We start from the raw sequence: 27,825 nt of genomic DNA on the forward strand, positions 1-27,825 counted from the left end.
GTGTTAGTTAGTTGTCATGGGTGTTAACCTTTCAGATTTTCAGCACAATATTGCCTGGAGTCTATACTGAAAACTGGTGAAGATTTCCCTCCAAATTGTGAACCGCTTCATGTAGGACTAAATATGAGGGCATATCGCCCTCTGGTGGGCTTCTGAAGCGTTGTCGTTTTTCCTAAAGAAACAATACAAGATGGTCAGTGCTATCTGAAATCCCCGGGACGTCTCTACCCTAAATCCTAACCTTAACCCTAACCATAACTCTAACCTAATCCTTACCTTAACCATTTTAAATGTGAACTTCAATGGGTTAGGTACGTCCCAAGGATCACATTTCAAGTTTTCATGTCACGTCCACAAGTACAGTAAAATTCCTTTCTTGCAAACTCTAAACCAAACAATGCGATAATCAATATCAATGTAGTACTAAAAATAACATAAGGTAGAACAAAAACACACGCAATTGTTTGTTGTTGAAGAACACGAGGAAGTAAGTAAGCTATATACAGGGTCAGTTCCAATACTTCCAGTTCCATATTTACAATGTGCAGGAATACTGGAGCGATAGAGGTGGATCCCAGATTGCACCGATACAAGATACATATCCATTCCAGCACCTCCATGAAGGCTATTATAAAGTAGTTCACATTTTCAATGAACACAGACAAACTCTTTAAGGTTTGTGTATTTTGTCTTTAATTTAGAACATTCTTTACAAAATGCGGTGTGGCGTAAGAAAGTGAACAGTGGAGCCAGTGTCTGCAGATAGACGACCATTCTACAGTAGGTTCATCTTCAGAGAGCTGGATGCGTTTGGTGCGTTTACTCTGTATTTATGTCTTACTCTGCCAAAATAAACCAGTCGACTCTTAGTACTGGACCTTAAAACATTTACAGCACACAATTATGTTATAATATTGTTACTGCGATATCCTATCTCTCGCCGAACAGTTTACACTACATACCCATTTCTATTGAGTAAAGAATGTGTTGTGAATATGCTAAAACTCATACTGTGTTCAAAAAGCAAATCGTCTCCAAAGGGAAGGCCGAACTCAACAGTTACTCTGTGAGTGCGGCATAAAGAAATTATATCGCGCCACAAAGGACTGATACCTTTAAAGGTCATATGCAGCTGTTTTTATCTCAACATCAAATCATTTCTGGGTAACAATTAAGTACCTAACTTGTGATTGTTTTCATTTAAAATTGTAAAAAATAAACAAAAAATAGCTTCTTAGCAAAGAGCAATTTCTCAAGCAAGAATTTTGCTAGGACTGTCTGGGAGTGGTCTGAGTGGGGAGGGGAAAACTGAAAATGAGCTGTTATTTTCAGAGAGGTTTGGAACTCTTCTTTCTCATTGGTCTATTATCTAATTTACCGCATGGTGATGTCACCATAGAAGGCCAAAACTCCATCCAACCAAAACAGGCACATTTTTGGCAATCCTTTCAAACAGCTCTAGGGCATTATCATCATTTTCACAATATTACAGTATTATTCCAACCTCATAGTGTGGAAATGTATTAAATATAAAACATAGGAAATCACGTTTTTGAATACACTCAGCCTTTAAAGATCGCATACTAGTTTGTCTAATTTCAGTTTATGTGGCAAAACAAGAAAGTATAGTGTAGAGAATCATTGTACCATCTAAAACCGCTGTGAAATATATTTTCCATAACCAAAAATATTGTATTTTCAGCCGTTTGTAGCTGAAAAAGAAAGTAAAAGACAAAAAAATGGGAAGCATAGAAATAGCACACATACAACAGATTAGATTAGCTTTCAATCAGAATGACAGATCTATAGCGCACATTTCTATGTGAATTGTGTAGGGTCACCCAAAAAAGATACATATTGCAGCTTTAATCATTTTCAGTTCCATTTCATTTGTCAGTGGCATCATTCGTGTTCTGTGCTTTGGTCTTAATAGCTTTGAATAGTCTGACTGTGAGTGTAAAAGCTTTAAAGAGCTTGTTCTCTTTGGTCATATAAACCCATACGTAAAATGTATGCACGCATGACTGTTAGTCACTTTGGATAAAAGTGTCTGCTAAATGGCATACTTAAAAATAAATCATTGGCCAGAATGAAATGTGGTGCAGTTAGGTGATTCTACCACTAGAGGGAGGTCAGCTAAACGGAAGGAGGGCATGCTATTGATTCTCCCATGCCAACATTTTTTACATTCTCTACCATCGGTGGATGGAGCTTCATCCTCCTGTCATATTTTGAATCTTGCCGCCTCATGTTACCATCTCATGGAATCCCAGACTTTTCTTCTCTCCAAAAGCTCAAGATCTTGGATTCTAACCCAGCAGGTTCGCAGCCTTTATTCAGTGATTTGATGCTGTGGATGAACAACTGTTGAATAGTAATTAGTCAAAGCCATGGTGTATTTATATGATCAAATCAGAGGTAGAGGGACTCCCATCAGACCCTGTGGCCCTTGGGGACTGGAATTGCTCAACCTAACTACTGTAGGCCATGAGGTCAGAGGTTACATGAGCTTGACCAGGACAAGCATGAGGAGCAGCACGATGACGATGAGCAGGAAGTTGAGCATCAGGTTGAGGCCGCGGTTGTTGACCAGATCCATGATGACACTCGACATGGAGAGGCTGGGTTCAGGCTGCAGATACCCCAGGCAGAGTGATCAATTTCTGGGCAAAGCTCTTCAGTTCAGGGGGGGGGGGGGGGGGGGTCTTCTGGAAGGTTCCTCAGGAAGGCTAGTGATGGATGGATGATTGGATGGATGCAGATTACATCTCCCTGCTTAGCCCTCACTGTAGCTGTGCTGTGGTGGTTGTTGGTTCAGCTACAGAGGTCTGAGAGGGAAAACAGGGGCCCAGTGAGAGACTGGTTCGCTTACGCAGACACACATATGATCACACACACACATACAAGTCAGATTCCCTTGGGTTAACATTGTCAGTACGTTTATTTCAGCAGTGCACTGTAGTGTGTCAGTATAACCAGGTGGCAGAAGGTAGGTTAAGAGTCACTGTGAGGGATGACAGATCTACAGGAGGGTGACGTGTGTGCACACAACTTTGACGTACACTCCCCTACGCATTTGTTTGGACAGTGAGGCTAAAAGGTTTCATTTGGCTCTACACTCCAGCATTTTGGATTTGAGGTCAAACGTTTTATCAGGCGACAGTACAGAATGTCACCTTTTCGTTTGAGGGTGTTTTCATACATATCTGTTTACCGTTTAGAAAGGAACGCACTTTAGGTATCTAGTCCCCCGCATTTGAAGGTGTCATAAGTATTTTAACCCTTATTTTACCAGGTAAGCCGACTGAGAACACATGCTCATTTACAGCAACGACCTGGGGAATAGTTACAGGGGAGAGGAGGGGGGGTGGATGAAGGAGCCAATTGTAAACTGGGGATGATTAGGGCACTGACGGTACTGTATAAGGGCCAGATTGGGAACATAGCAAGTACACGGGGTTAACTCGTCTACTCTTACAATAGTGTATTCAATTTAGTACAAAGTATTTGGTCCCATATTCCTAGCACCTAATGATCACATCAAGCTTGTGACTCTACAAACGTGTCGGATGCATTTGCAGTTTGTTTTAGTAGTGTTTTCGGATGATGGTGTGATCAGTGATCGGTAAATCATTTACCGTGTCATTTTGGAGTCCCTTGTATCGTAAATCACAATAGAATATGTTTCTGAACACTTCTGCATTCACGTGGACACTACCATGGTTACGGATAATCCTGAATGAACCGTGAATAATGATGATTGCACAATGATCATGCCCCCAAAACAGGCTAACCTCTCATTAGCATATCGTTTGGTGGGGTATGATATTTATGCCTCTGAAACTTTAGCTTCACTGTGCAAATAGATATGTAGGGGAGTGTATACTGAATCTGGGAACAACAATCTTCTATTGCAACTCTCACACTGCAACTTTATAGTATTATAGTGTCTGATTGTATATGTCATTAAAATAAATCATGCAGAATTATTAGACTCTACAAAACAGTATAGCTGATCTTATCCTACGCTAATTCCTGCAAATTCAAAACCATTTAACAAAATATTAAGATCATCTCCATGTTTGCCACCCAATCCCCTCCCCCTCCTCTCCCCTTTCATTGTCTGGCCCTCTTGAAGAGTGCATGGCCCTGTTGGGCTGTAGTGTGGCGCCTGGCCCCTCCCGGCCCCTCGGCCCTCACATCAACAACACGATGATGTAGATGAGCAGCAGGCAGATGAGGATGAGGCTGAAGTTGACAAAGAGCTCCTGCATGTTCTGCCTGGCCTGGGGAGGCACGTCCACCGCCATGGAGGCTCTGCGGATGGCCGAGCGCATCGTGTGCTGCACCTTATCCATGCTGGGGCTGGCTGGGGCTTGGGGTGGGCTCTGTGGGGTTGGGCGCTAGGCAGTGAGGGGCGAGAGCGTACTCTAGGACAGGCGGACAGAGGGGTGGTGCAGAGGATAGAGAGTGGTGACGGAGGGAGGTGAGAGGAGTGGTCCCGGTGCCCAGGGGTCTGGAGGAGCCGCGCTGGGGGGAGGGAGCAGCAGAGAAAGTGGTGTCAGAATAACATTTTCAGTCATGTTCAGTTTCATTAACAATTGGTTCAACTGGAGGGCAAGATACCCCACCCATCCCCTTCATGCCCAACAGTATGGCTGACCCTGTAAAACAGCACATTTCACTGCAGCTATCCAGTGTATGTTACAATAAAACATCATTTTTGTATCTACATAATCAAACGTCACTCACTTTGGGGCCCCATAACCTCAGGCCTTATAGTCAATCACAGATCTCCTCTCCCCGCTGAGTCTGCTCTCTAGTGTCACGTGTTTGTACTGCTCTGTCCTCCTCTCAAGGTCAAAACAACAGAGAGGGGAGGATAATGGAATGATAATAAAATGGACTCCAACCTCCTGTCGTCTCCCATAATTCATTCCTCTCTATAAATGGCTGACTGGATTTGGCCGATCTTATCTGGGCTTATTCTGTGAAGGACGCAGCGCAATGCTTTGTACTTTCCTCTCAATGGGGTTCATAAGTTGTGAGTCGGAAGCTAGGTTTGACGAGATGTTTGTGACCTGGATGGTGGCAGTTTGGTATTCATGGTGTATGTTACTTGTTTTTTTGTATATTTTAATACTTGAATATTGCCAGGGTTCTTGAAATGATGCGATGCTTTAGCTCGATGATTTTATGTGGAATGTGTGTTTTCTATGTACTGTGACAGCTTTAGACATCATATAAATGAATATCCCACTTCCCTGCTGGGCCTTTGACAACTCCAACATGGAAGTGAGTAGGAGCTGTACATGGTGGGTCGTATTTGGGCTCCACCGCATTCCCTCTGGCAGAATATGGAAGGAAAAACCTGCTGGAGATCACACGCCTTATCGGAACGCAGAACACTTCTAACTGGGGATGAAGCCATTCAAACCACCTCTAATCTCAGCGACGGTGAGGGCTGTCCTCACCGTCGCTGTCCTCCATTTTGTGTCGAGAATGTACACACTGGATTGTGATCGTCAGAGCAGCCCTACTTCGCTCTAGTCCGTCCACACAGGCCTTATCTCTTCTTCCAGAATCCTCTCTCCCCTCAGGGGCTCCTCAGTGACAGGCATGCCCAGGAAAGGTGAGGATCTGTGGGTCACTCTCCAAGCTTTGCCCCTAGTCCCTGCTGGTTCCCTGCCTCTCTGAGTCAGACTACCCATGGCCTGCTCCAGAGTAGAGGGGAGGGAGATGCAAGGCGAGGAGGCGGCCAGGCCCGCTGAAGACCTGCTGACAGCAGTTATCTGCCCGGCTCCAGCTATGTGCCAGCGGGTATTCTTAGGGCTGACCTTTGGCTATCTCAAAGAGGTGGAGTCCATTTCAACACTAGCCAAACCTAAACCCCTCTTTAGCCATCCCTCTGACCTGGTGAACACCACCGGTGTGGAGGGAGGGGAGCTGCGCGTGGAAAGCATGGGTTGGGCGCAGGAGAGCGTGTGGACTTAATGGGTCAGGATGTAGGAGGAATCTCGCTAGAGTCCCGATAATGAGTCTGTGAGGATTAAGGGCCTTTCTTCTGTCCACTATAGCATCTAATACATCTCTGCTAAGAGATCATTATCTTTCGGCATGTTTTGAGTCGTGTTGTTTACGTTCCGTTGTGGTTGAGAGGAACGCTGGGCTATACCCTGGTGTTCCAAGAAGATCACAGGAGCCCCCAGCCTAAAAGGAACTGGAGGGTTCTGGGTAAGAGGGGTTACTAGTGAATGACGTCGGAGCCCAGCCTGGCACAAACATACCTCCCTCACCCTGGTCACATGACACATGGTTTGTTTAACGCACCATGCCTTCAGCGATGAGTGGCAATCAAGCGGCATGTCAACACCAAATGCACCCAAGCCTTCAGCTCTGGAGTGGTCAGGTGTTGTTCTCATGTCAGGACAAGGGGATATGATAAGTTCATTAATAATAGCCTCTCCCCTGGCACTACTAAACATGTCACCATCTACTCATTCACTGCCCCCTGGGTTCACCCACCCGCCCTTACAAGGGCATTCTGAAGGGGAGGCCAAGGACACAGCAGGATGAAAGGACAAGCTAATACAGGCTGTTATTGAAACCCAATGGGGACGTTGTTTGGATTGTAAACCCAAACCCGCCATTCCTCTTCGCGAAAGAGTCCACATGGAGCGACGGAGCCAGTGGGTGAAAAACAAAGCTGAACATGAAATCGAATCGAACCTAAGAAGGAAATCCTTCTGAAACCTGGCAGAAGCGTTCACAGGCCAATAATGTTTGTTTTATTATTTTTTTTCTTTCTGCTCTCTTGGCGTAGTTCCTGTGATAATGAGTCATCTGGAGGGAGAGGGAGAGGGAGGAAAGCTTTCAATGGGCTTGGCCCCCAGCGCTGAACTTTCCGTGATGGCATCACACAGCAATGCACAGGGAACTGTGGGCTTTGCTTTGGTTGTGTGGCCCAGGAGAGGGCATAAGTGAAATGTTATACAGGCCCAATTACAGTACACATAGCAGTGTGAACAATGGTTAGTTGACAACCACAAAATGTATCTTCATAACAGCCTCTTCCACCTGGTATTGAAATATAGGATTACAATGAATATGAGAAATGATTACCGGGTTGATTCACTGCACTGAGGCAAGATGGAGAGGGCCATTTTCATGATAAACCCATGTGATTTCCAGTTCTCTCCTCCAGTGTTGGTTGGCTGTAACCTTTCCCTGTCTACAGACTCCCTTTGTGTCCTGTCTGCTCATTTCAATCAATGCAAATTCCAGGCCTTTGCCAGATGCAAATGTGTGTGTTGTGGATAGGTCACGGCTAGCCTGTGTGTGTGTGTGTGTGTGTGTGTGGCGCGCTGCTCTGTTTGTTTAGACTAGAGGACAGTTAAATTGGGTACTGCTCCATCCTAAACATCAGGATACCATTGTCTCAGGATATAGCCTTCATAACAACACTATTGCGTATCGCAAGATCAATCATTGCTTGAGAGACAAATACAGTTGCTTAAGTATTCTGTGAGTCTTATCCGTTTGAACTATTAGTGTTCGACCTTGTCAATAAATGATACGTAGGGAATTCTCTGGAGCCCCGCAGAAATGCGTTGTCATTGAGTTTCAAGGTAATGTCGATATCATCGTATAGCTGGAACAATATTACAATATTGCTTTCTTTACAGCACTTAAGTTGTCATTCTCGTCAGGCCTGTGCACTTACCTGCTCCAGTGGGGTGGATGGATGGATAGATGTTGATCTGGAGGTCACAGACCGTCTGGTGAGGAGGCTGGGAGAAAGGCTGTGGGTCCAGCAGCAGCAGTCGAGGAGGTTCTCTGGCAGCACTCTACAGTATGTCACCTTGTTTATGGGAGGAAAAGCAGATGGGCGGAGAGTAGAGAAGAGAGAGGGGGAGAGAGGGAAGGGAGAGAGAGGGGGAGAGAGGGATGTAGCTGCCTGGGGGAGTGGCATCGCTGCTATGTGGTCTGTTTATCCTTCCATTTTGGAAGAGGAGGGCACGGATGGGCAGAGCGGGCAAGCGGGCCTCCCCTCTCTCACCTGGCGTACTATAGATAGGCTAGTACCACTGGTTCTGAACAGGGCCTCTCTTTCCCTCTGCTGGAGGACCTAAACCATCTGAACCCTGAGGAGTTTGACGCTGATTGTCAGCCATGAAAGTGATGCGCGGCCACAGCTGTGTTTCTTTTCTCTCAGGAGAGTTTCCGAGAATGAATCAACCCTCAGCCACGTCGCTTACTTGTTTCTTATTGAGAGTTTTGTTCTCTTTCAGCTTTTCTGGCTTCCGTTGTGTGGGTGCTTCCTAACCCGCATAGACTCTGTTTGTTTGAAGGACTGTCTGTTGCCGTTTCATGCAGTCAGTCCTCTCTGTGCTCCTGACTGTATCACAGGAAACACAGTGGTCATCAATCTCTCCAGGGGCTCTGAATCTGAAAATCTTTCCTGCACGGTTTTCAGCCCCAAAACAGAAACAAATCCTGCCTTTATCGGCCCTCCACTCTTCCTTAAAAGGAGCGTTTAGCTGGGTCTTGACTCGATCAAAACAAGCTCAGAATAGTGCTTTTTTTTTTTTTAAATGGCCGTTGCTTTGAAGAAGGAGGAAGGGCGTCTGAGGGGGGGGCGAACGAAGTTGGGACGACATGTGTTGTCCCTGTTTTGTCTGGCTTGGGTGGTACTGTTCTTGGAACACCTGGCAACCCCTCCTGCGGTGGCACAGGTATGCCCACACAGGTGTTGGATGCCAGCGGTGCCCTTCATTAGAGGTTTAATGAAGCATTAGGCATTTGAGCTGTTTACCGATTGTGCTCTCCACACACACAGGAACACAAACACACACATGCATTCATACACAGACACTCCATTCATACCTACTGTGTCTCTGCACGGCATTCTCCCAAAGCCTCTCATCTGCTCCGTTTCCGTTACATGAGAGAGAACTTCTTCAATGCTCATAATCATCCTCTGCAGCGGTGTGTTAATCATGACCACAATCATTGACATTCTGAGACAGACAGGAGAGAGAGCGAGACATTCTGAGACAGACAGACAGACAGGAGACAGACAGACAGGAGACAGACAGACAGGAGACAGACAGACAGGAGACAGACAGACAGGAGACAGACAGACAGACAGACAGACAGACAGACAGACAGACAGACAGACAGAGAGAGAGAGACATTGATATTCTGAGACAGACAGGAGAGAGAGAGAGAGAGAGAGAGAGACATTGATATTCTGAGACAGACAGGAGAGAGAGAGAGAGAGACATTGATATTCTGAGACAGACAGGAGAGAGAGAGACATTGATATTCTGAGACAGACAGGAGAGAGAGAGAGACATTGATATTCTGAGACAGACAGGAGAGAGAGAGAGAGAGACATTGATATTCTGAGACAGACAGGAGAGAGAGAGAGACAGACAGACAGACAGACAGACAGAGAGAGACATTGATATTCTGAGACAGACAGGAGAGAGAGAGAGAGAGAGAGAGAGAGAGAGAGAGAGAGAGACATTGATATTCTGAGACAGACAGGAGAGAGAGAGAGAGAGAGAGAGACATTGATATTCTGAGACAGACAGGAGAGAGAGAGAGAGAGACATTGATATTCTGAGACAGACAGGAGAGAGAGAGAGAGAGACATTGATATTCTGAGACAGACAGGAGAGAGAGACAGGAGAGAGAGAGAGACATTGATATTCTGAGACAGACAGGAGAGAGAGAGAGAGAGAGAGAGAGAGAGACATTGATATTCTGAGACAGACAGGAGAGAGAGAGAGAGACATTGATATTCTGAGACAGACAGGAGAGAGAGAGAGAGAGAGACATTGATATTCTGAGACAGACAGGAGAGAGAGACAGGAGAGAGAGAGAGACATTGATATTCTGAGACAGACAGGAGAGAGAGAGAGAGAGAGAGAGAGAGAGAGACATTGATATTCTGAGACAGACAGGAGAGAGAGAGAGAGAGAGAGAGAGACATTGATATTCTGAGACAGACAGGAGAGAGAGAGAGAGACATTGATATTCTGAGACAGACAGGAGAGAGAGAGAGAGAGAGAGAGAGAGACATTGATATTCTGAGACAGACAGGAGAGAGAGAGAGAGAGAGAGAGAGAGACATTGATATTCTGAGACAGACAGGAGAGAGAGAGAGACATTGATATTCTGAGACAGACAGGAGAGAGAGAGAGACATTGATATTCTGAGACAGACAGGAGAGAGAGAGACATTGATATTCTGAGACAGGCAGGAGAGAGAGAGATCCAACCAGCCACATCTATAATGGAAGCTGTTGATGTTGTTTAGCTCGTTCATTAAAGTCTAAGCACATCATGGGTCTCTCGTTAACTGTGGCCTTCTGTGGGCTTTGGGGTTAGTTGGAAACCTGTGTTCAGTGCATATAGCAGCCATGTGTACGCTTACACAGAGAGAGGCAGGTACTACGGGCCAGGACGGGCCACGGTGAGCTGCAGCTGGCTGTATGTGTGTGAAGGCCAAGGCCATGCTCTATGCTTTAAGGGCCCGATTCCGACTTAGGAAATGACACCTTTCCTAAGCACTTCTCTGTAGTTGGTATTCAGACTTCCCTTTAAGAAGGTGCGTAACAGGCTTGGTAGAGGTGGGTCCCTTGCGCTCGCTGAATAAATGTGGTGGAATTATGATGGAATTAAGTCAAAGTCAGAATATGGTGTATCTGTAGACACACCTTCATTTCTTAGATCTACACCCCGAATGTATACCCGTCGCAAGACCCACTGCTTATTAATAAAACCCTCTTAGGCCTCACTACCTCTATCTGATATATCTACTGCAGCCCTCATCCTCCACATACAACACCCGTTCTGCCAGTCACATTCTGTTAAAGGTCCCCAAAGCACACAAAACCCTGGGTCGCTCGTCTTTTCAGTTCGCTGCAGCTAGCGACTGGAACGAGCTGCAAAAAAAAACACTCGAACTGGACCGTTTTATCTCCATCTCTTCATTCAAAGACTCAGTCATGGACACTCTTACGGACAGTTGTGGCTGCTTCGCGTGATGTATTGTTGTCTCTACCTTCTTGCCCTGTGTGCTGTTGTCTGTGCCCAATAATGTTTGTGCCATGTTTTGTGCTGCTGCCATGTTGTGTTGCTACCATGTTGTTGACATGTTGTGTTGCTACCATGCTGTGTTTTCATGTGTTGCTGCCATGCTATGTTGTCATCTTAGGTTTCTCTTCATGTAGTGTTGTGGTGTCTCTCTTGTTGTGAAGTGTGTTTTGTCCCCCGTCCCCTGCAGGAGGCTTCTTCTGGTAGGCCGTCATTAAAAATACGAATTTGTTCTTAACTGACTTGCCTAGTTAAATAAATGTTAAATAAAACATTTAAAAATACAAATGTGAAGGTAAAGTCTAATGCATTTCCAATGCTCAGATCACGGCAGTCCCAATGTATCCCCACCAGGGTAGGAGAGGTGGAGGGGGAGGTGTGTGTCTGTGTGCAAGGCTGGGAGAGAGTGCTGAAAGCTGGGGTGTCGGCACTGGAGGGCCCTGGGAGGAGGGCGGCAGGGGCGATAACGTTCTAGGAATTGGCAGCAGATTAGCTGTGCTATGTGATAGAGTGGCGCTCGCCTCGCCACGGCAGTAGCCAGGGGATATAGAGAGAGAGAGAGAGACTCAGAAAGAGGTAAAGAGAGAGACTCAGAAAGAGGGAGATAGGGGGAGAGAGAAAGGTGAGAGGAGCTAGAGAGAGAGGGAGAGAGAATATGGCTTGTCTCTCTCCTCCATATTGCCCCACCATACTACAGTATAATGAGTCAGCCTGCCTGCTTGCCTGCCTGTCAGGTCTCCAGGGCCCTCCTAGACGACCTCTCCAGCAGTGAGACAGAGAGATGGACAGCGAGAGCTACAGTTATTAGCCTGCTTGGCTCCCAAGTTGTGTTGTTCCCAATGTGCCAGGTTCATTTTAATTGGTAACATAGATGCAGCTGAAACCAGCCCCAAAGCCAAATGCTGACCTCGACTGGTGATGGAGAGAGTGGAGAGAGACAGGCTAGGCCGTTTCTGTTGGAAAATGTGAAAATGAAACAAATTCTACTCAATTTAAATAGATGCAATTAAATATTGTAGGGCTAAATCCAGGACTACAGTACATAATATGTAGGCCTAGTAGAAGTGTGAGGAAGCTAGTGAGAGATTTTGTAAATCTAGCTAGTGAGATGTAGTAGCAGTAGGTGCTAACAAGCTAGCAAGTCCACTTTAGGGCTAACCTGGGTCATAGCTGTTACATGTAACTCAAGCCTCACTATGCTAACTAGTCAATAGCACCTTTGACCGATAGATTTACAGTTTGCTGCTGTAATCTAATCTGATCCTTTAAATTAACTGTCCAGTGAAAATCTCACTTTCAGAAGTTCATATTTTGTTAACTCATACCCAAATAATGTTGTTGACTCATCCTATACTCCTATTTGTCAAAGCATAAAATGGAAGAAAAACACTGCCTCAAACTTGCATCTCAAACAGACCGTTTCAAAAATGCTTGCTATTTCCTAATAGAGTATGATGTCATACTCCTGAGGAGGATGAGCTGTCCAATCAGCGGCCTAGAGGACGATATGCTGGCCAATCAGCGGTCTACTCGCGTTAATATTTTTAACGACTGGTATACGCCCACACCATTCCAACCAAAAAAGCTGCTTTTTAACATACTTAATTGAAATATTTTTAAAGGAAAACTATTTCACTCATATTGTAAGCAATTATAGGTCATATTTCATAATAATCTGGAAACACTGGACAGCTACTTTAAGTAATAAGCTCTGCCAGGAAGATAGTCTTTTGACCGGATTAAAGACCCCCTCCCAGTAAGAATGCTTTGAACTTGAAACACACTGGCGTATGTGGGACACATTCTAAAAGATGATTCGGTTTCTGGTTCGTTAGTTTGGTGTGCGCATGCCTGTGTGTGGGTGTGTGCGTGTTTCCATCTTCCTGTGTGCTACAGATGAATAAACCCAGCTCCCCAGGCATCTAAATGAAACTGTCTTGTCGTTTGGCATTTCAAGCATTCAGCAGGCAGCAGCGCAGTGTAGTGTCTGGGTCTGTCTGGGAGCAGCTGTTGCTGTTACTGCATTTCAACTGTAATTGGTTGAAATGACTGTGGAGGAAGAAGGCGACAATATGGTCGTTAGGTGGAACACTGAACAACCTGTTGCCGGACAACCGCTGATGTACAGTATGCTTCTGCTCTAGTTCTAGTGACAATGTGAGGGAGCCGGATTCTGGGTCTAGGGCCTGGTGCTGGGAGTAGGCTTCCTCTATGGCTGGTGTACGGTGTTAAACCAATGAAGAAAGAGTGTGTGGTGCCGGGTTCGCAGGCATGCAGTGATAACATCACCCCTGCTGCGCCCATGGCCATGACCTCAGGGGGCGGTGGGTGTTGTGTTGGGCTTTGCTATCACCTGGTGGGGACAGCTATGCCCCAGATCAGCCATTCATCCCTAATGTTAAAGTAAATCCCCCCCTCAGCCCAAGAGCCTCCGACTGCATGGCGACGAACTAACTGCACCCTACCCACCCACTCTCTCTTAACATACTCTCTCTCTCTGTCTTTCTTTTTCTATAAACTTGGCAAGCAAGTGGACAGCCTCTCTTTCACCACTGATTCCCAGAGAAAGGCCTCCAGCATACAATGCCATTTCATTTTTAGCACAAACTAATGGACAAACTTGACCGTCATTTTCATTCTTTTTTTCATACTGACTTCCGCTCCCTGGGTGGTGTTCCTGCCGCCTGAAGGCTGTAGTGGAAATGTGGCGCTCTGCTCTCCTCAGAGACACACTGAGTGTCCTCTACACAGGGACACCTCCTCAGTTTGTCATGCTCGCTATTTAGGTTGGATTTAGACCAGCCTAAAACAAAAGAGAGTCGGAGCTTCCCTCCGTTTCCTCTGCAGAAAAACCCATAAACCATCATGTGTGGTGATATTGGGATGAGAGGGCCGAAGCCAGCAGTGGGACCCAGAATTCAGGCCAGTCCCTGTGGGCCCCACTGGCCTATCCTGTCTTACCCTGGCCTGTCCTGGCTTGGCCTCCTCACACAGCTGCTCAGTGTTGTGGAAACTCCCCATGTTTTCCCCCCCCCAGCTTGTTTGTTGTCATTACAGCAGTGTCCCTACCTTTTATAATATCTCCTATCTGCTGAGTTCTGAGAGCCCATGTGTACTAGCTTATCTTACCAGGATACACTGGACACGTCTCTGCTTGTTTCTGCCCGCTGCTGTGGCCACGGTCACACAATGGTTTGTTAAAAATAGGCTAAGCTATGTGAAGTGGATCTGGAGTCAGGGACGGATGGATGTCTGCCAGGGGAGGCTGCCCAGGGGAGGCTCATCATAATGGCTGGAACGGAGCGAATGGAATGGCATCAAACCATGTGTTTGATGTATTTTATACCATTCCACTGATTTCCCCTCCAGCCGTTACCACGAGCTCGTCCTCCCCAATTAAGGTGCCACCAACCTCCTGTGATGTCTTCCGACCCTGGTTCCTATCAGGGTATGTGGGGGGGGGGTTGGCAAAGCCTCACAGGAGGGGGTCCTTTTACCAGGGCTAGAGAGACAGAGAGAAGAGCTGTGCAGCTGATATCTAGGGCATTAATAGGAGAGGTATTTTTAACCTGGTGGCAGGCAGGGCGACTCAAAGACCGACTGTCACTGGAGAAAAAACAAACGAACAGACAATAACCGAGGTGTTACACGCATCAGATAGGTAGAACGCAGTTTGTGGTAATGGCTCTTGTGTCCAGGATCCATATTATTGGTGTGCATTGTTTGTGCACATAGCGCCATAGCACCGCCATACCACCCGTGACTAAGCCTGAAGTCTGTTGTGGACACACTGTCCAGTCCACCATATTAGAATACCTATGGGATTCTTCAGGGTTTCAGATATGGTTTGAGAGTATAGAAATAAAGACTCAGATGCCGCAACCTCCTAACCTTCAATCTTATGGAGACAGACCAGATTATAATAGTAAGGGATGTGTTCAGTAACTGAATTTGTTCAATAGGAACACCCATTTTTCGTCTTTCCGATTCAAATTATTTTCTACTTCGTGCCTGCTGAACGTGATCTGGCTCTCTCTGCCCTAGTAGATAGTGAGGACATACCTGACCCATATCGTGATCCCTGTGACAGCTTCTTACCAGGGGCCCTGCAGCAGCCCAGCCATCTGGCACAGAGACCTTGTTATGCTATAGGAGATCAGTCACTCACTGATACAATGTTGAAGAGACTCCCGCCCAAACGGCCCGTCCACGACACCCTACCCACACTCCTGTATGGAGGAGGGCGATAAAGGATATACTGCTGGAATGTGTGAAGGCCCGGCGCTTGCAGATAAGCTGTGGCTCATGTCTTTGTATAGGGACTACATTTAGGTTAGAAATGTGAAATGGCATTAGGCTCGTCGACTCTCTTGGTGTCCCTTAGTTAAATCTTGCGTTTGATTATAATGAAGATAATGACGAGGATGACAAACAATGTGGATCTGCTTGTTTAGTAGATGTTAAGTGTGCTGACCGATGTGTGTGTTTCCTGTGCAGATGCTGGGCGGAGCCTCCCTTCCCGTGAACACGCTGGTGAAGATCAAAGAGGGCCTTCTGCGACAGAGAGAACTGGAGATTGACAGGTCAGAATTGCACGGCAGCGGACAGGGACGTTTAAAACCAGCAGAGGTGCAGTAGTGAGTCGTTGGGCCAAGCAGGGGAATTCATTGAGGCTGGAGATTGAAAAAAAACATCAAAACAATTCCAGGGGAAACACATCTGATTCTTAGAATTATTATATCGGACCAAGGCTTCTGAGCATGTACACAGTCGGACTGAGTCGGTATGTACCTCATTATATTCCAGCACGTTGTCTGACTCTGCTCGTCACACTGGAAGGAAAAAACTTTCCGTGAGTGTCCCTTCTGGTTGCCATTGCCCGGTGGAAAGTTAGAGCACTGCAGTCTCTCAGTCTCTGACATCCTTTATTCATTTCTATGGGCCACTCACTGTCAGTGTCAACCCAGCCGAGACATGCACACACACACACACACACACTTTTTCAATGACCTTGAGCAGATGTCCGTGTGGCGGCATGTCGGCCACGCGCGTCCGAGGTGTCCCGTTTCAGAGTGGCAGGCTGGCGCTGACAGGACAAGCTGGGCAGTGCCAGGGGAGGGGAGTGGACAGCACAGGGTCACCCACCCACACGCCCACCCTGAGGTTACTGCAGGAAATACAGGCAGAGAAACAGAGACACACAGCACGCAGACACTACCATGCCACATCGACAAGTGGACTGGTATGACATTAAAGGCCGGACCCGCTTTGAACTGGAGAGATCAATCTAGAACACTCAATATCCTGGCCAACTGGTGTTATTGTGTATACGCCAACATGCTGCGCGCGTTAGATAGGGGATGAACAGTTCCCTAACGTTGTGTAACTGTTCATGAGTGGAGTTAGCAGCAGGCTGGCCAAGGTGTTAACGTGATGGCATTTCTCAATTGTGTGCCTCGTTATTGAATGTCTCCATCAATTGTGACTCAAATGAATGAGAAAACGGGCACATTTCACCACCAGGTGGCAGTCGAAAGCAAACCTACACACCAAGCATTTAGTATTCCTATCTCGATCCGGTAGCTTTTATCAACGCTCCCCTTTTTTTATTTTGCTGAAAGGTAGAAAACGTCAAAGCAAAAAGACACAGGTATTAGGAGCTGATTATAAATATGACTTTTTATTGTCAGGGCGGGGTTTAGGGGAGGACATTGTGCTTGCCTCGTCAGGATAGCATGTAGCCAGCTGGCCCACCCTTCACAAGAGAGAAATATTAGATTTAAGTGATTTACACTGAGTCAAACTGCCTTATTATATAGTATTATTATATAGTATTATTATATATGGTCCTGTATGCTCCACATTGATTGGCCTGTTGGCTGTATTTTTCTGTATTACTGCCAGCCTGTCTAATATTCATAATGGAGAGAGATGGCACTGTGTGTGACCATTGCATATTTGAATGTGTACCTCGTTTTTTTCCCGTGTAAGTTTTACCTGGATATCAGTATAGCTGCTTCTGCTATACATTGTGGTGTTTTGCTGACATTCTATGTCGGATGTGTGTTTTCCAGACAGAAGCAACAGATCCTACAGCTCCATGCTCGGATCAGGGAGAACGAGCTGAAAGCGCAACAGGTCCTCCAGAGCCAGAAGGGGCACTGTGACGAGCCCTATCTACTCAAAGCTAAGGTAATAAAGCCTGACTTATACAGTAACAACTCAACTGTCTGACTTAGTACAGTATACTGTTATACACAACTGGCCATGTGTTAACATTTTGAAGCTTTGTCTGAAGCTTTGCCATTTGTTGACATATCTGGAACTCTTTAAAAGACTGACAACTCATATCTATCCTCCTCTCTTTTCCAGGAGTCTCCATTTGACAGTCCAGTGGCTCAGTCACACCCCCAGCTCCATCTGCAGCTCCACCCCCACCCCCACCCCCAGCCCCAGCTGCAGGTCCCAGACCGGATGAGCCCTCTGTGCTGTGACAGTGGGGAGCTGGGCCGTAAGCTGGCCGCTGCAGAGCTGGAGGTCATCCACCTCAACGAGTTCCTCAAACGGAACACCCAGAAATACACAGAGGACATCAAGAAGCTGGAGGAGAAGGTGGGAAATGTGCATATTACACAGATCAACAATAACCCCAGCCTCAGCCACAACCCTAACCCTAGCTTAATGTCTACACCCCGGATCAACCCTAACCCCAGCCTAACCCTAACCATTACCCTAGCTTCATGTCTACACCCCGGATCAACCCTAACCCCAGCCTAACCCTAACCCTAGCTTCATGTCTACACCCCGGATCAACCCTAACCCCAGCCTAACCCTAACCCTAGCTTCATGTCTACACCCCGGATCAACCCTAACCCCAGCCTAACCCTAACCCTAGCATCATGTCTACACCCCGGATCAACCCTAACCCTAGCATCATGTCTACACCCCGGATCAACCCTAACCCCAGCCTAACCCTAACCATTACCCTAGCTTCATGTCTACACCCCGGATCAACCCTAACCCCAGCCTAACCCTAACCCTAGCATCATGTCTACACCCCGGATCAACCCTAACCCCAGCCTAACCCTAACCCTAGCATCATGTCTACACCCCGGATCAACCCTAACCCTAGCATCATGTCTACACCCCGGATCAACCCTAACCCCAGCCTAACCCTAACCCTAGCATCATGTCTACACCCCGGATCAACCCTAACCCTAGCATCATGTCTACACCCTGGATCAACCCTAACCCCAGCCTAACCCTAACCCTAGCATCATGTCTACACCCCGGATCAACCCTAACCCCAGCCTCATGTCTACACCCCGGATCAACCCTAACCCCAGCCTAACCCTAACCCTAGCTTCATGTCTACACCCCGGATCAACCCTAACCCCAGCCTCATGTCTACACCCCAGATCAACCCTAACCCCAGCCTCATCCACAACCCTAACTCGAGCTTGATGCGTACACCCCTGGAACACTTAACCTAACCACAACCCTAACCCTAAATGAATGTAATCAACCCTCTATCCTGCTCTCCAGATGAAGACGCGTGACCGCTACATCAACAGCCTGAAGAAGAAGTGTCAGCGGGAGAGTGAGCAGAACCAGGAGAAGCAGCAGAGGATAGAGACCCTGGAGAAGTACCTGGCTGACCTGCCTTCCCTGGACGAGGTCCAGGCCCAAGCCCACCAGGTAGAGACCCTGTCCAGCCACAGGATCACCTCAGGGGGTCCCGTTTGCCTGGCTGACCCCTGGGTCTCCGCTAGCATCTCTGCTAAGTTTCTTAGTCATTTGATGGCCATGTTAGAAAATACCCCCCAAAATAATGAGAAAGTACATGAGCGAGCCTGTATGGTATTGATTTAGTTTTAGGGTTAAGATTTAGCTTAAAGGCCAGGTTCAGGTGAGGGTGAAAGGTTAAGGTCATTGGTTGAAATTGGATTTGTGGTCACTGCCCCCTCTAGCATGGCCAGATAGTGAGCCCCAGCTAGCGTCTCTGCTAGCTAGCGTCTCAGTGATAAGCTACAGTAACACCTGGTAATGGAGCGGAGGCGTCTCTTCATTACAGCTCTTTAATCCCATTAGACCTGATTAGATCAGCCATTTCAGGCTGCATTAATGCTGGTGCTAGAGGGGAAAGAGGAGGAGGCAGGGGAGTTCACACTGTCAATTAACAGCAAGTGTCTGTTAATAACCTCGGATCAACCTTAAGATAATATGTCTCCTATTGTGTCTGCTCTGTCTATCTGAACGGTAATGATAATTAGATCATCGGCAACCTGCTTTGTGTCATTTTCTTCAAGACAATAATGAGATTCAATTTGGTAATGGTAATCGTGTAATACACCATTTTAACACCAGAGGTCAATAAGAACCGGAGAATTAAGTCGATGTAAATTTCATAGTGTGGGTTTGTGTGCACTAAACTGGTGCGTACGGTACAGTGAGTCTTATCTAGTTGTGTTTGCCTGTTTGTGTGTGTACAGTCCTAATGTTCTGTTCATGTGCTGTGTGTGTTTATCAGCTGGAGGAGGGTCAGGGGAAGGCCCAGGGCCTGCAGGACACAGTGGCTCGCCTGGAGAAAAGCCTGGAGGAAGGCCGCGCCGTGCTGCAGGAGAAAGAGGACCTGATTGAGACCCAGTGCAAGAGGGAGAAGGAGCTGGTGGCTGCTGTGCAGAGGTATGACCGAGGAATAGAAATACAATTGCAATATGTTTTTAATTGTCACAGTGCGTTGTAAAACAGAGCTGCTTAGCTGTGATTGTGCTGATGACAGACAGTGCCCTAACGTTGTCTCTCTCTCTGGTTCTCCAAGCCTGCAGGAGAAGGTGGAGCAGTGTCTTGAGGATGGGGTCCGGCTCCCCATGCTGGACCTAAAGCTGCTGGAAGTAGAGAACGCAAGACTACAGGAACAGCAAGCCACCACCAGCAAGGTCAGACGCCGAATGCGTACACACACACACACACACACACACAGGGTCATTCAGAGTGAGTCTTGACAGCTACCAGATACTTACGATTCCGCTCCGCTCTTTTTCAGCTGATAGACAATCAGAAGAACCAGATAGAAAAACTCACCCTTGAGCTGACGGTAAGCCTTATTATTAGACCGTATTTGAGCTGACGGTAAGCCTTATTATTAGACCGTATTTGAGCTGACGGTAAGCCTTATTATTAGACCGTATTTGAGCTGACGGTAAGCCTTATTATTAGACCGTATTTGAGCTGACGGTAAGCCTTATTATTAGACCGTATTTGAGCTGACGGTAAGCCTTATTATTAGACCGTATTTGAGCTGACGGTAAGCCTTATTATTAGACCGTATTTGAGCTGACGGTAAGCCTTATTATTAGACCGTATTTGAGCTGACGGTAAGCCTTATTATTAGACCGTATTTGAGCTGACGGTAAGCCTTATTATTAGACCGTATTTGAGCTGACGGTAAGCCTTATTATTAGACCGTATTTGAGCTGACGGTAAGCCTTATTATTAGACCGTATTTGAGCTGACGGTAAGCCTTATTATTAGACCGTATTTGAGCTGACGGTAAGCCTTATTATTAGACCGTATTTGAGCTGACGGTAAGCCTTATTATTAGACCGTATTTGAGCTGACGGTAAGCCTTATTATTAGACCGTATTTGAGCTGACGGTAAGCCTTATTATTAGACCGTATTTGAGCTGACGGTAAGCCTTATTATTAGACCGTATTTGAGCTGACGGTAAGCCTTATTATTAGACCGTATTTGAGCTGACGGTAAGCCTTATTATTAGACCGTATTTGAGCTGACGGTAAGCCTTATTATTAGACCGTATTTGAGCTGACGGTAAGCCTTATTATTAGACCGTATTTGAGCTGACGGTAAGCCTTATTATTAGACCGTATTTGAGCTGACGGTAAGCCTTATTATTAGACCGTATTTGAGCTGACGGTAAGCCTTATTATTAGACCGTATTTGAGCTGACGGTAAGCCTTATTATTAGACCGTATTTGAGCTGACGGTAAGCCTTATTATTAGACCGTATTTGAGCTGACGGTAAGCCTTATTATTAGACCGTATTTGAGCTGACGGTAAGCCTTATTATTAGACCGTATTTGAGCTGACGGTAAGCCTTATTATTAGACCGTATTTGAGCTGACGGTAAGCCTTATTATTAGACCGTATTTGAGCTGACGGTAAGCCTTATTATTAGACCGTATTTGAGCTGACGGTAAGCCTTATTATTAGACCGTATTTGGGTCAGTATGCTTCAATCAGGTGCTATTGTAGTCTAGTAGTTGTCATGTTGTGTGTCTGTGAGTGGTGATGATGATCATGTTTAAGAAGAGGATGATAAACAGTCATCAGTGCATCGTACAGCATAGTGGGCGTTTACATTTACATTTACGTCATTTAGCAGACGCTCTTATCCAGAGCGACTTACAAATTGGTGCTTTCACCTTATGATATCCAGTGGAACAACCACTTCACAATAGTACATCTATATCTTTTTTCTTTTTGGGGGGAGGGGGGTTAGAAGGATTACTTTATCCTATCCCAGGTATTCCTTAAAGAGGTGGGGTTTCAGGTGTCTCCGGAAGGTGGTGATTGACTCCGCTGTCCTGGCGTCGTGAGGGAGCTTGTTCCACCATTGGGGTGCCAGAGCAGCGAACAGTTTTGACTGTTTCATGTGACGGCTGTCTTCTTGTTCTGCTGCAGGCTGTAGAGCAGAGGCTGCAGAAGGAGCGATGTCTCTCCCAACAGCTCCAGCAACAGCTGCAGGAGAAGGACGAGGACCTGGATGCGTTCTCCTACACCCTCCACCAGGTAACCAGCCCCTCGCTGATGAGCCCCGCGCAGCCTCTCCTAAAACGCTAACTACAAATGTGTCCACGTCGCAAAGTAGAATTGTTCTCGGGAGCAGCAAACAATGAGCGGACATTTCTTTAGCCCCGTTTATACCTGCCGCTGACATGCGTCCTGGTCTTGTCCTGATCGTTTACTGTAAGTTTACACTTATAAGATCTGATCAAAATCAGTTCACAGTGGGCCTTTTAATCGTCTACTCCTGTCTAAAAATGTGGGCACAATCAGAATGAGGACAAAGGACGCATGTTAGAACCAAGGGTAGATTGGAGTATCTCTCACTCTCTCACACACACTCACACACACACACACACTCACACACACACCCCCACATCCTGTCAGACAGTAGCTCTGTCCCAGGTTTAGCTGGTGATGGAGAGGTCCATTCACCCCCATTATGTTCCTCTAGTGACCCTTTTTGTCCTCAGATCTTTTCATAGCAGCCAAGTCATGAATAACCCAATATGGCCCCTCCAGCTCCCACCACTACCACACACCCTATTAGAATTCATGGTGTCATTCTTCACCTCCGCCGCCCGTCTCAAGGTGAGGACGAGCCCGGCGCTGAAAGGTCTGAATTCATGCATGTGACAGCCGGGCGGGCAGAAGAGGGCGGGAACACGTGTGTGTGTCTCCTGTACAGAGGAGAGAGGAGAGGTAGAGAGCACACATGTGGCTGGCGCCCCAGCACCATACATTATCTCACTGACGGACACAAGAGGTAATTATCAGCTGGAAGATTCTCCGGCGCGGCTCCCACAAAGAGAGGTCGCCGGTTTGGCGAGAGAGCGAGGGAGGGAGGGAGAGGAGGATGGAGCGTGAGGGGATGGAGTGTTGCCTGGCTCTGACTACTCAAGGGGCTGTCGGCGCGGGGACGGTGAGATATGACAAGATGAGATGAATCTGTGCGGTGTGTCCACCATGGGTGGTTTTAACTCCACTGCTCTGTGGAGACTGGGTCTTAAGCCGCACACTCTATGTCCCCAGCAGCGTGTAGAAAGAATGACAGGGGAGGAGGGAGATTTGACTCCAGGCATCAACAAGTGGTAAGCGCCTTTGGGTGTGAAACTGAGATGAAAGAGAGAGGTTTTTTTTTGATGGTGAAACGGCCTCCATCTTGGAAGAGCAGGATCTTGGATAATCGGTCCTAAAATGACTTTGCACCTGCAACAACTACTATTACCTTTCTGCCCCCTCTGTGGGTGTTATGTGTTGCTATGATGCCTCGTTATCCTGTTGAGGGATGGTGATTATTGTTCCAAACTACATGGTATTCTGTGAGACATTCGAAGAGACTCATTTTAAAGTGTATATTTGAACTATTCTGTTTCAAAGCAGAACCAATGAGAGGCTGTGCAAGTGTTGATGATCGTCACAGGTTACAAAGGAGTGGGACACACAAATACACACACACACACACACACACACACACACACACACACACACACACACACACACACACACACACACACAGGCACACTCAGCTTTAGTCACTGCCTACCAGTGGCAGTTCTCACTTCTTCAGCATTTCTCTCTCAAGTTTACAGTTTCATCCAGAAATACACTCTCTGGAGCCCTATTGGACAAATCCATTTCTGTTTAGAAAAAACAGCGTGGCTGTCATGTTATGATAATCAAATCAAATTGTATTGGTCACAAACACATATTTAGCAGATGTTATTGCAGGTCCGTGAAATGATTGTGTTCCTATTGTGAGCGACTAGACTCCCTTCTCTAGCTATTTACTATGTGTTGCTGTTAATGCATTGTGGCAGTGACAGAGAATAACAATGACGCTTTTAAGCACAGCAAAGAATTTTGCCAATGTGTGTTTCAATTCAGCAACACTTTATCTACTTTGAACTGGCGCAAAAGCCTATTTAATATTGGGGCGGATTTAATGGGTTTTACATTAATATAATGAACACTCCAGAGCTCTGCTGCATTAGTGTCAGCGTTTAATAATAAACCCAGTGTGGATATCTAAGCTAAGTGTGTGTGTGTGTGTGTGTGTTCCTACAGAACCGAAGGCAGGTGGATGAGGGCGTGGTGGTGCGTCAGGGCAGCGGGGGCCAAGGGCCCGAGGCGGGACCCTTACTTAAAGAGATGTCCCTGTGTTTGCTGGACCTCAAGGCCCTCTGTAGTATCCTCACCCAGAGGGCCCAGGGCCAGGAGCCTAACCTGGCACTACTACTGGGCATCAAATGTAAGTACATCTGTCTAGATCAAACCTCTCTGCATACACACACCTCCACTCACAAACGGCTGCCTTATCCAAAATAGGCTTGGGCGGTATACCGTACGGTATACTGGGGTATTTGGAAATAGCCATGGGATGTTGTTTCAATACCTTCAATACCACTCAAACTATTTTTTTCAATACATTTACATATTTGTAGCTACTTTTTAAGTAAATTACTGCAGTCAACTTGTGCAATCCGTTAGGAGATAAAGCAGATCGCATTATTCATTTCACCGGTCACATTATGAAGCTTACCGTAGTTCCCGAGAACAGTTGAGCCAGTCATGTGTTTGTTTGAAAACAGTACAACGGGAGAAAGCAGAAACAGGTGAGTCCAGCTGTGTATTGACAGGGGTCACATTGTCTATTGAAAGTCAAGTGTTTTTTTTTTACTACAATAGGATCCGTGGCCTGCAACTATAGTTTTCCTTCACATAAAATGCATTAGTGCAACACATTTGGCATAAAATAGCTTAATTTTCATCAGATGAAAAGTGCAATACTATTTGGCTGGCAGCCACAAAAGTAAATGAGCTTACAATGAATCAGCAGGTGCAGTTCCTCTTTAATGTCTACATTAATTTGTGTCACACTTATTTATTACAGACACCTTAATGCATACTTTTAAAATACAGTGCCTTGCAAAAGTATTCATCCCCCTTTGCATTTTTCCTATTTTGTTGCATTAAAACCTGTAATTTGAATGGATTTTTATTTGGATTTCATGTAATGGACATACACAAAATAGTCGAAATTGGTGAAGTGAAAAAAATAAATAAACTTGTTTTAAAAAAGTAAAACGGAAATGTGGTGTGTGCATGTGTATTCACCCCCTTTGCTATGAAGCCCCTAAATAAGATCTGGTGCAACCAATTACCTTCAGAAGTCACATAATTAGAAAAGTCCACCTGTGTGCAATCTAAATGTCACATGATCTGTCACATGATCTCAGTAGATATACACCTGTTCTGAAAGGCCCCAGAGTCTGCACGGGGCACCACCAAGGAGCTCTCCAAACAGGTCAGAGACAAAGTTGTGGAGAAGTACAGATCAGGGTTGGGTTATAAACAAATATCAGAAACTTTGAACATCCCACAGAGCACCATTAAATCCATTATTAAAAATGGAAAGAATATGGCACCACAACAAACCTGCCAAGAGAGGGCTGCCCACCAGAACTCACGGACCAGGCAAGGAGAGTATTAATCAGAAAGGCAACAAAGAGACCAAAGACAACCCTAAAGGAGCTGTAAAGCTCCACAGCGGAGATTGGAGTATCTGCCCATAGGACCACTTTAAGCCTGGCCAGAAAAAAAGCCATTGCTTAAAGAAAAACAATAGCAAACACATTTGGTGTTTGCCAAAAGGGATCTGGGAGACTCCCCAAACATATGGAAGAAGCTACTCTGGTCAGATGAGACTAAAATGTAGCTTTTTGGCCATCAAGGAAAATGCTATGTCTGGCGCAAACCCAACACCTCTCATCAACCCAAGAACAACATCCCCACAGTGAAACATGGTGGTGGCAGCATCATGCTGTGGGGATGTTTTTCATCGGCAGGGACTGGGAAACTGGTCAGAATTGAGGGAATGCTGAATGGTGCTAAATACAGGGAAATTCTTGAGGGAAACCTGTTTCAGTCTTCCAGAGAATTGAGACTGGGACAGAGGTTCACCTCCCAGCAGGACAATGACCCTAAGCATACTGCTAAAGCAACACTTGAGTGGTTTAAGGGGAAACATTTACATGTCTTGGAATGGCCTAGTCAAAGCCCAGACCTCAGTCCAATTGAGAATCTGTGGTATGACTTAAAGATTGCTGTACACCAGCGGAACCCATCCAACTTGAAGGAGCTAGAGCAGTTTTGCCTTGAAGAATGGGCAAAAATCCCAGTGGCTAGATGTGCCAAGCTTATAGAGACATACCCCAAGAAACTTGCAGCTGTAATTGCTGCAAAAGGTGGCTCTACAAAGTATTGACTTTGGGGGGGGGGTGAATAGTTATACACACTCAAGTTCTGTTTTTTTGTCTTATTTGTTTGTTTTACAATAAAAATGTTTTAGCATCTTCAAAGTGGTAGGCATGTTGTGTAAATCAAAGGATACAAACCCCCAAAGGCAACGAAATAGGAAAAATGCCAAGGGGGGGCGAATACTTTCGCAAGCCACTGTATATTATGTGAGCTAAACATAAAACTAACAAATTAAAAAAGGTTTAACTATTTACTTAAAGTATCATTTTTAGTTGTTACTGATGTTACTGTCCCTGATACAACAACAAAAATCCTAAATACATAGATTTTTGTCCTTGAAACATTTCATTGAAATCCTGTAGAATTCCATTCATTCCTATGGAGGACTGCTCCTACTGAGGCGTGCCAATTTGGCCGACTGGTGGCTTCAAAGCCTCTCAATGGCTAATACATAGCATCAGCAATCCAGGGTTTAAACGTCATTGGTCCTGCTGCACTGTGGCAATTACTCAAACAACTGGCCTAACTGTAATCATGGGGAAGCATTTGAAAAGAGTCTAAACTATTGACGCAGAGCCAGAGAAAATGATTTTCCCTTTTCTGTGGAATCGTTATCTTTTGTAATTGCGTTGGTTTGGAGCTGTGAAAGGAGCAGACGGAGTGCAGCAGTGGCTGTACTGTAGCGAGAGCTAGCTTAGCTAGACGGAAATCCTTACGCCTCCAGTCAGAGCTCAGATCAGAGAGGCTGAACCTCCTGGTGGGCTAGCCGGCTCCCATATTTATGAGGCCGATAGCTAATGATGTTTTCTCAAGATATAGAAACTGTCAGCCTTTGAAGTGAAGGCAGCGTGTTGGGGGTTAAAAAATGATGTTTTAAAGTGATGACTACACAGGTTTCAGGCTTCAGGCAACAGAGGAGAAAGAAGACACTGCTTCATTCCTTCGTTACTAGACATCTTTCCTTCAAAGAGTCAAAGCAATTTGACTTCTCCAATCAATTACACATTTTATACAATACATTCGGAAAGTATTCAGTACCCCTTTACTTTTTCCACGTTTTGTTAGGTTACAGGCTTATTAAAAAAATCAAAAAAATCTCATCAATCTACACACAATACCCCATAATGACAAAGCAAAAACTGGTTTTTAGAAGTTTTTACTCATTTAAAAAAAACTTAAATATTACATTTACATAAGTATTCAGACCCTTTACTCAGTACTTTGTTGATGAACCTTTGGCAGCGATTACAGCCTCAAGTTTTCTTGGGTATGACGCTACAAGCTTGGCACCCCTGTATTTGGGGAGTTTCTCCCATTCTTCTCTGCAGGTCCTCTCATGCTCTGTCAGGTTGGATGGGGAGCATTGTTGCACAGCTATTTTCAGGTCTCTCCAGATATGTTCGATCGGGTTCAAGTCCGGGCTCTGGCTGGGCCACTCAAGGACCTTCAGAGACTTGTCCCGAAATACCTCCTGCGTTGTCTTGGCTGTGTGCTAATTATCGTTGTCCTGTTGGAAGGTGAACCTTCGCCCCAGTCTGAGGTCCTGAGCGCTCTGGAGCAGGTTTTTATCAAGGATCTCTCTGTACTTTGCTCCATTCATCTTTCCCTCGATCCTGACTAGACTCCCAATCCCTGCCGCTGAAAAACATCCCC

General features: G+C 46.0%; 2 protein-coding genes across 7 annotated transcripts in view; one reads left to right on the plus strand and one right to left on the minus strand.

The window, feature by feature from the left end:
• The window catches only part of cep85l (centrosomal protein 85, like), a 72,063-nt gene that overhangs the window by 39,296 nt on the left and 4,942 nt on the right, over positions 1–27,825 (plus strand). For 5 of the 6 annotated variants that reach the window (XM_045720803.1, XM_045720805.1, XM_045720802.1 and 2 more), the window contains 9 exons: positions 15,603–15,688; positions 17,180–17,297; positions 17,478–17,717; positions 18,651–18,803; positions 19,636–19,790; positions 19,927–20,044; positions 20,152–20,202; positions 21,811–21,918; positions 23,980–24,163. In XM_045720803.1, the coding sequence (XP_045576759.1) occupies positions 15,603–15,688; positions 17,180–17,297; positions 17,478–17,717; positions 18,651–18,803; positions 19,636–19,790; positions 19,927–20,044; positions 20,152–20,202; positions 21,811–21,918; positions 23,980–24,163 (1,213 nt within the window). The remainder of the gene's footprint in view (positions 1–15,602; positions 15,689–17,179; positions 17,298–17,477; positions 17,718–18,650; positions 18,804–19,635; positions 19,791–19,926; positions 20,045–20,151; positions 20,203–21,810; positions 21,919–23,979; positions 24,164–27,825) is intronic. The other variant, XM_014205134.2, reaches the window with a different exon arrangement.
• pln1 (phospholamban 1) lies at positions 2,923–7,890 on the minus strand. The gene is made up of 2 exons (XM_014205137.2): positions 7,724–7,890; positions 2,923–4,530 (listed from the first exon to the last, which is right to left on the minus strand). Exon 2 carries the CDS (start codon positions 4,356–4,358, stop codon positions 4,197–4,199), a length of 162 nt encoding a protein of 53 aa, XP_014060612.1. The 5' UTR covers positions 4,359–4,530; positions 7,724–7,890; the 3' UTR covers positions 2,923–4,196.

This window comes from Salmo salar, chromosome ssa06 (genome assembly GCF_905237065.1).
Source record: "Salmo salar chromosome ssa06, Ssal_v3.1, whole genome shotgun sequence".
Classification (NCBI taxonomy): domain Eukaryota; kingdom Metazoa; phylum Chordata; class Actinopteri; order Salmoniformes; family Salmonidae; genus Salmo; species Salmo salar.

Bases quoted from the DNA above. Each gene is read 5' to 3' on its own strand.
- pln1 (XM_014205137.2), bottom strand. From the start codon at position 4,358: ATGGATAAGGTGCAGCACACGATGCGCTCGGCCATCCGCAGAGCCTCC.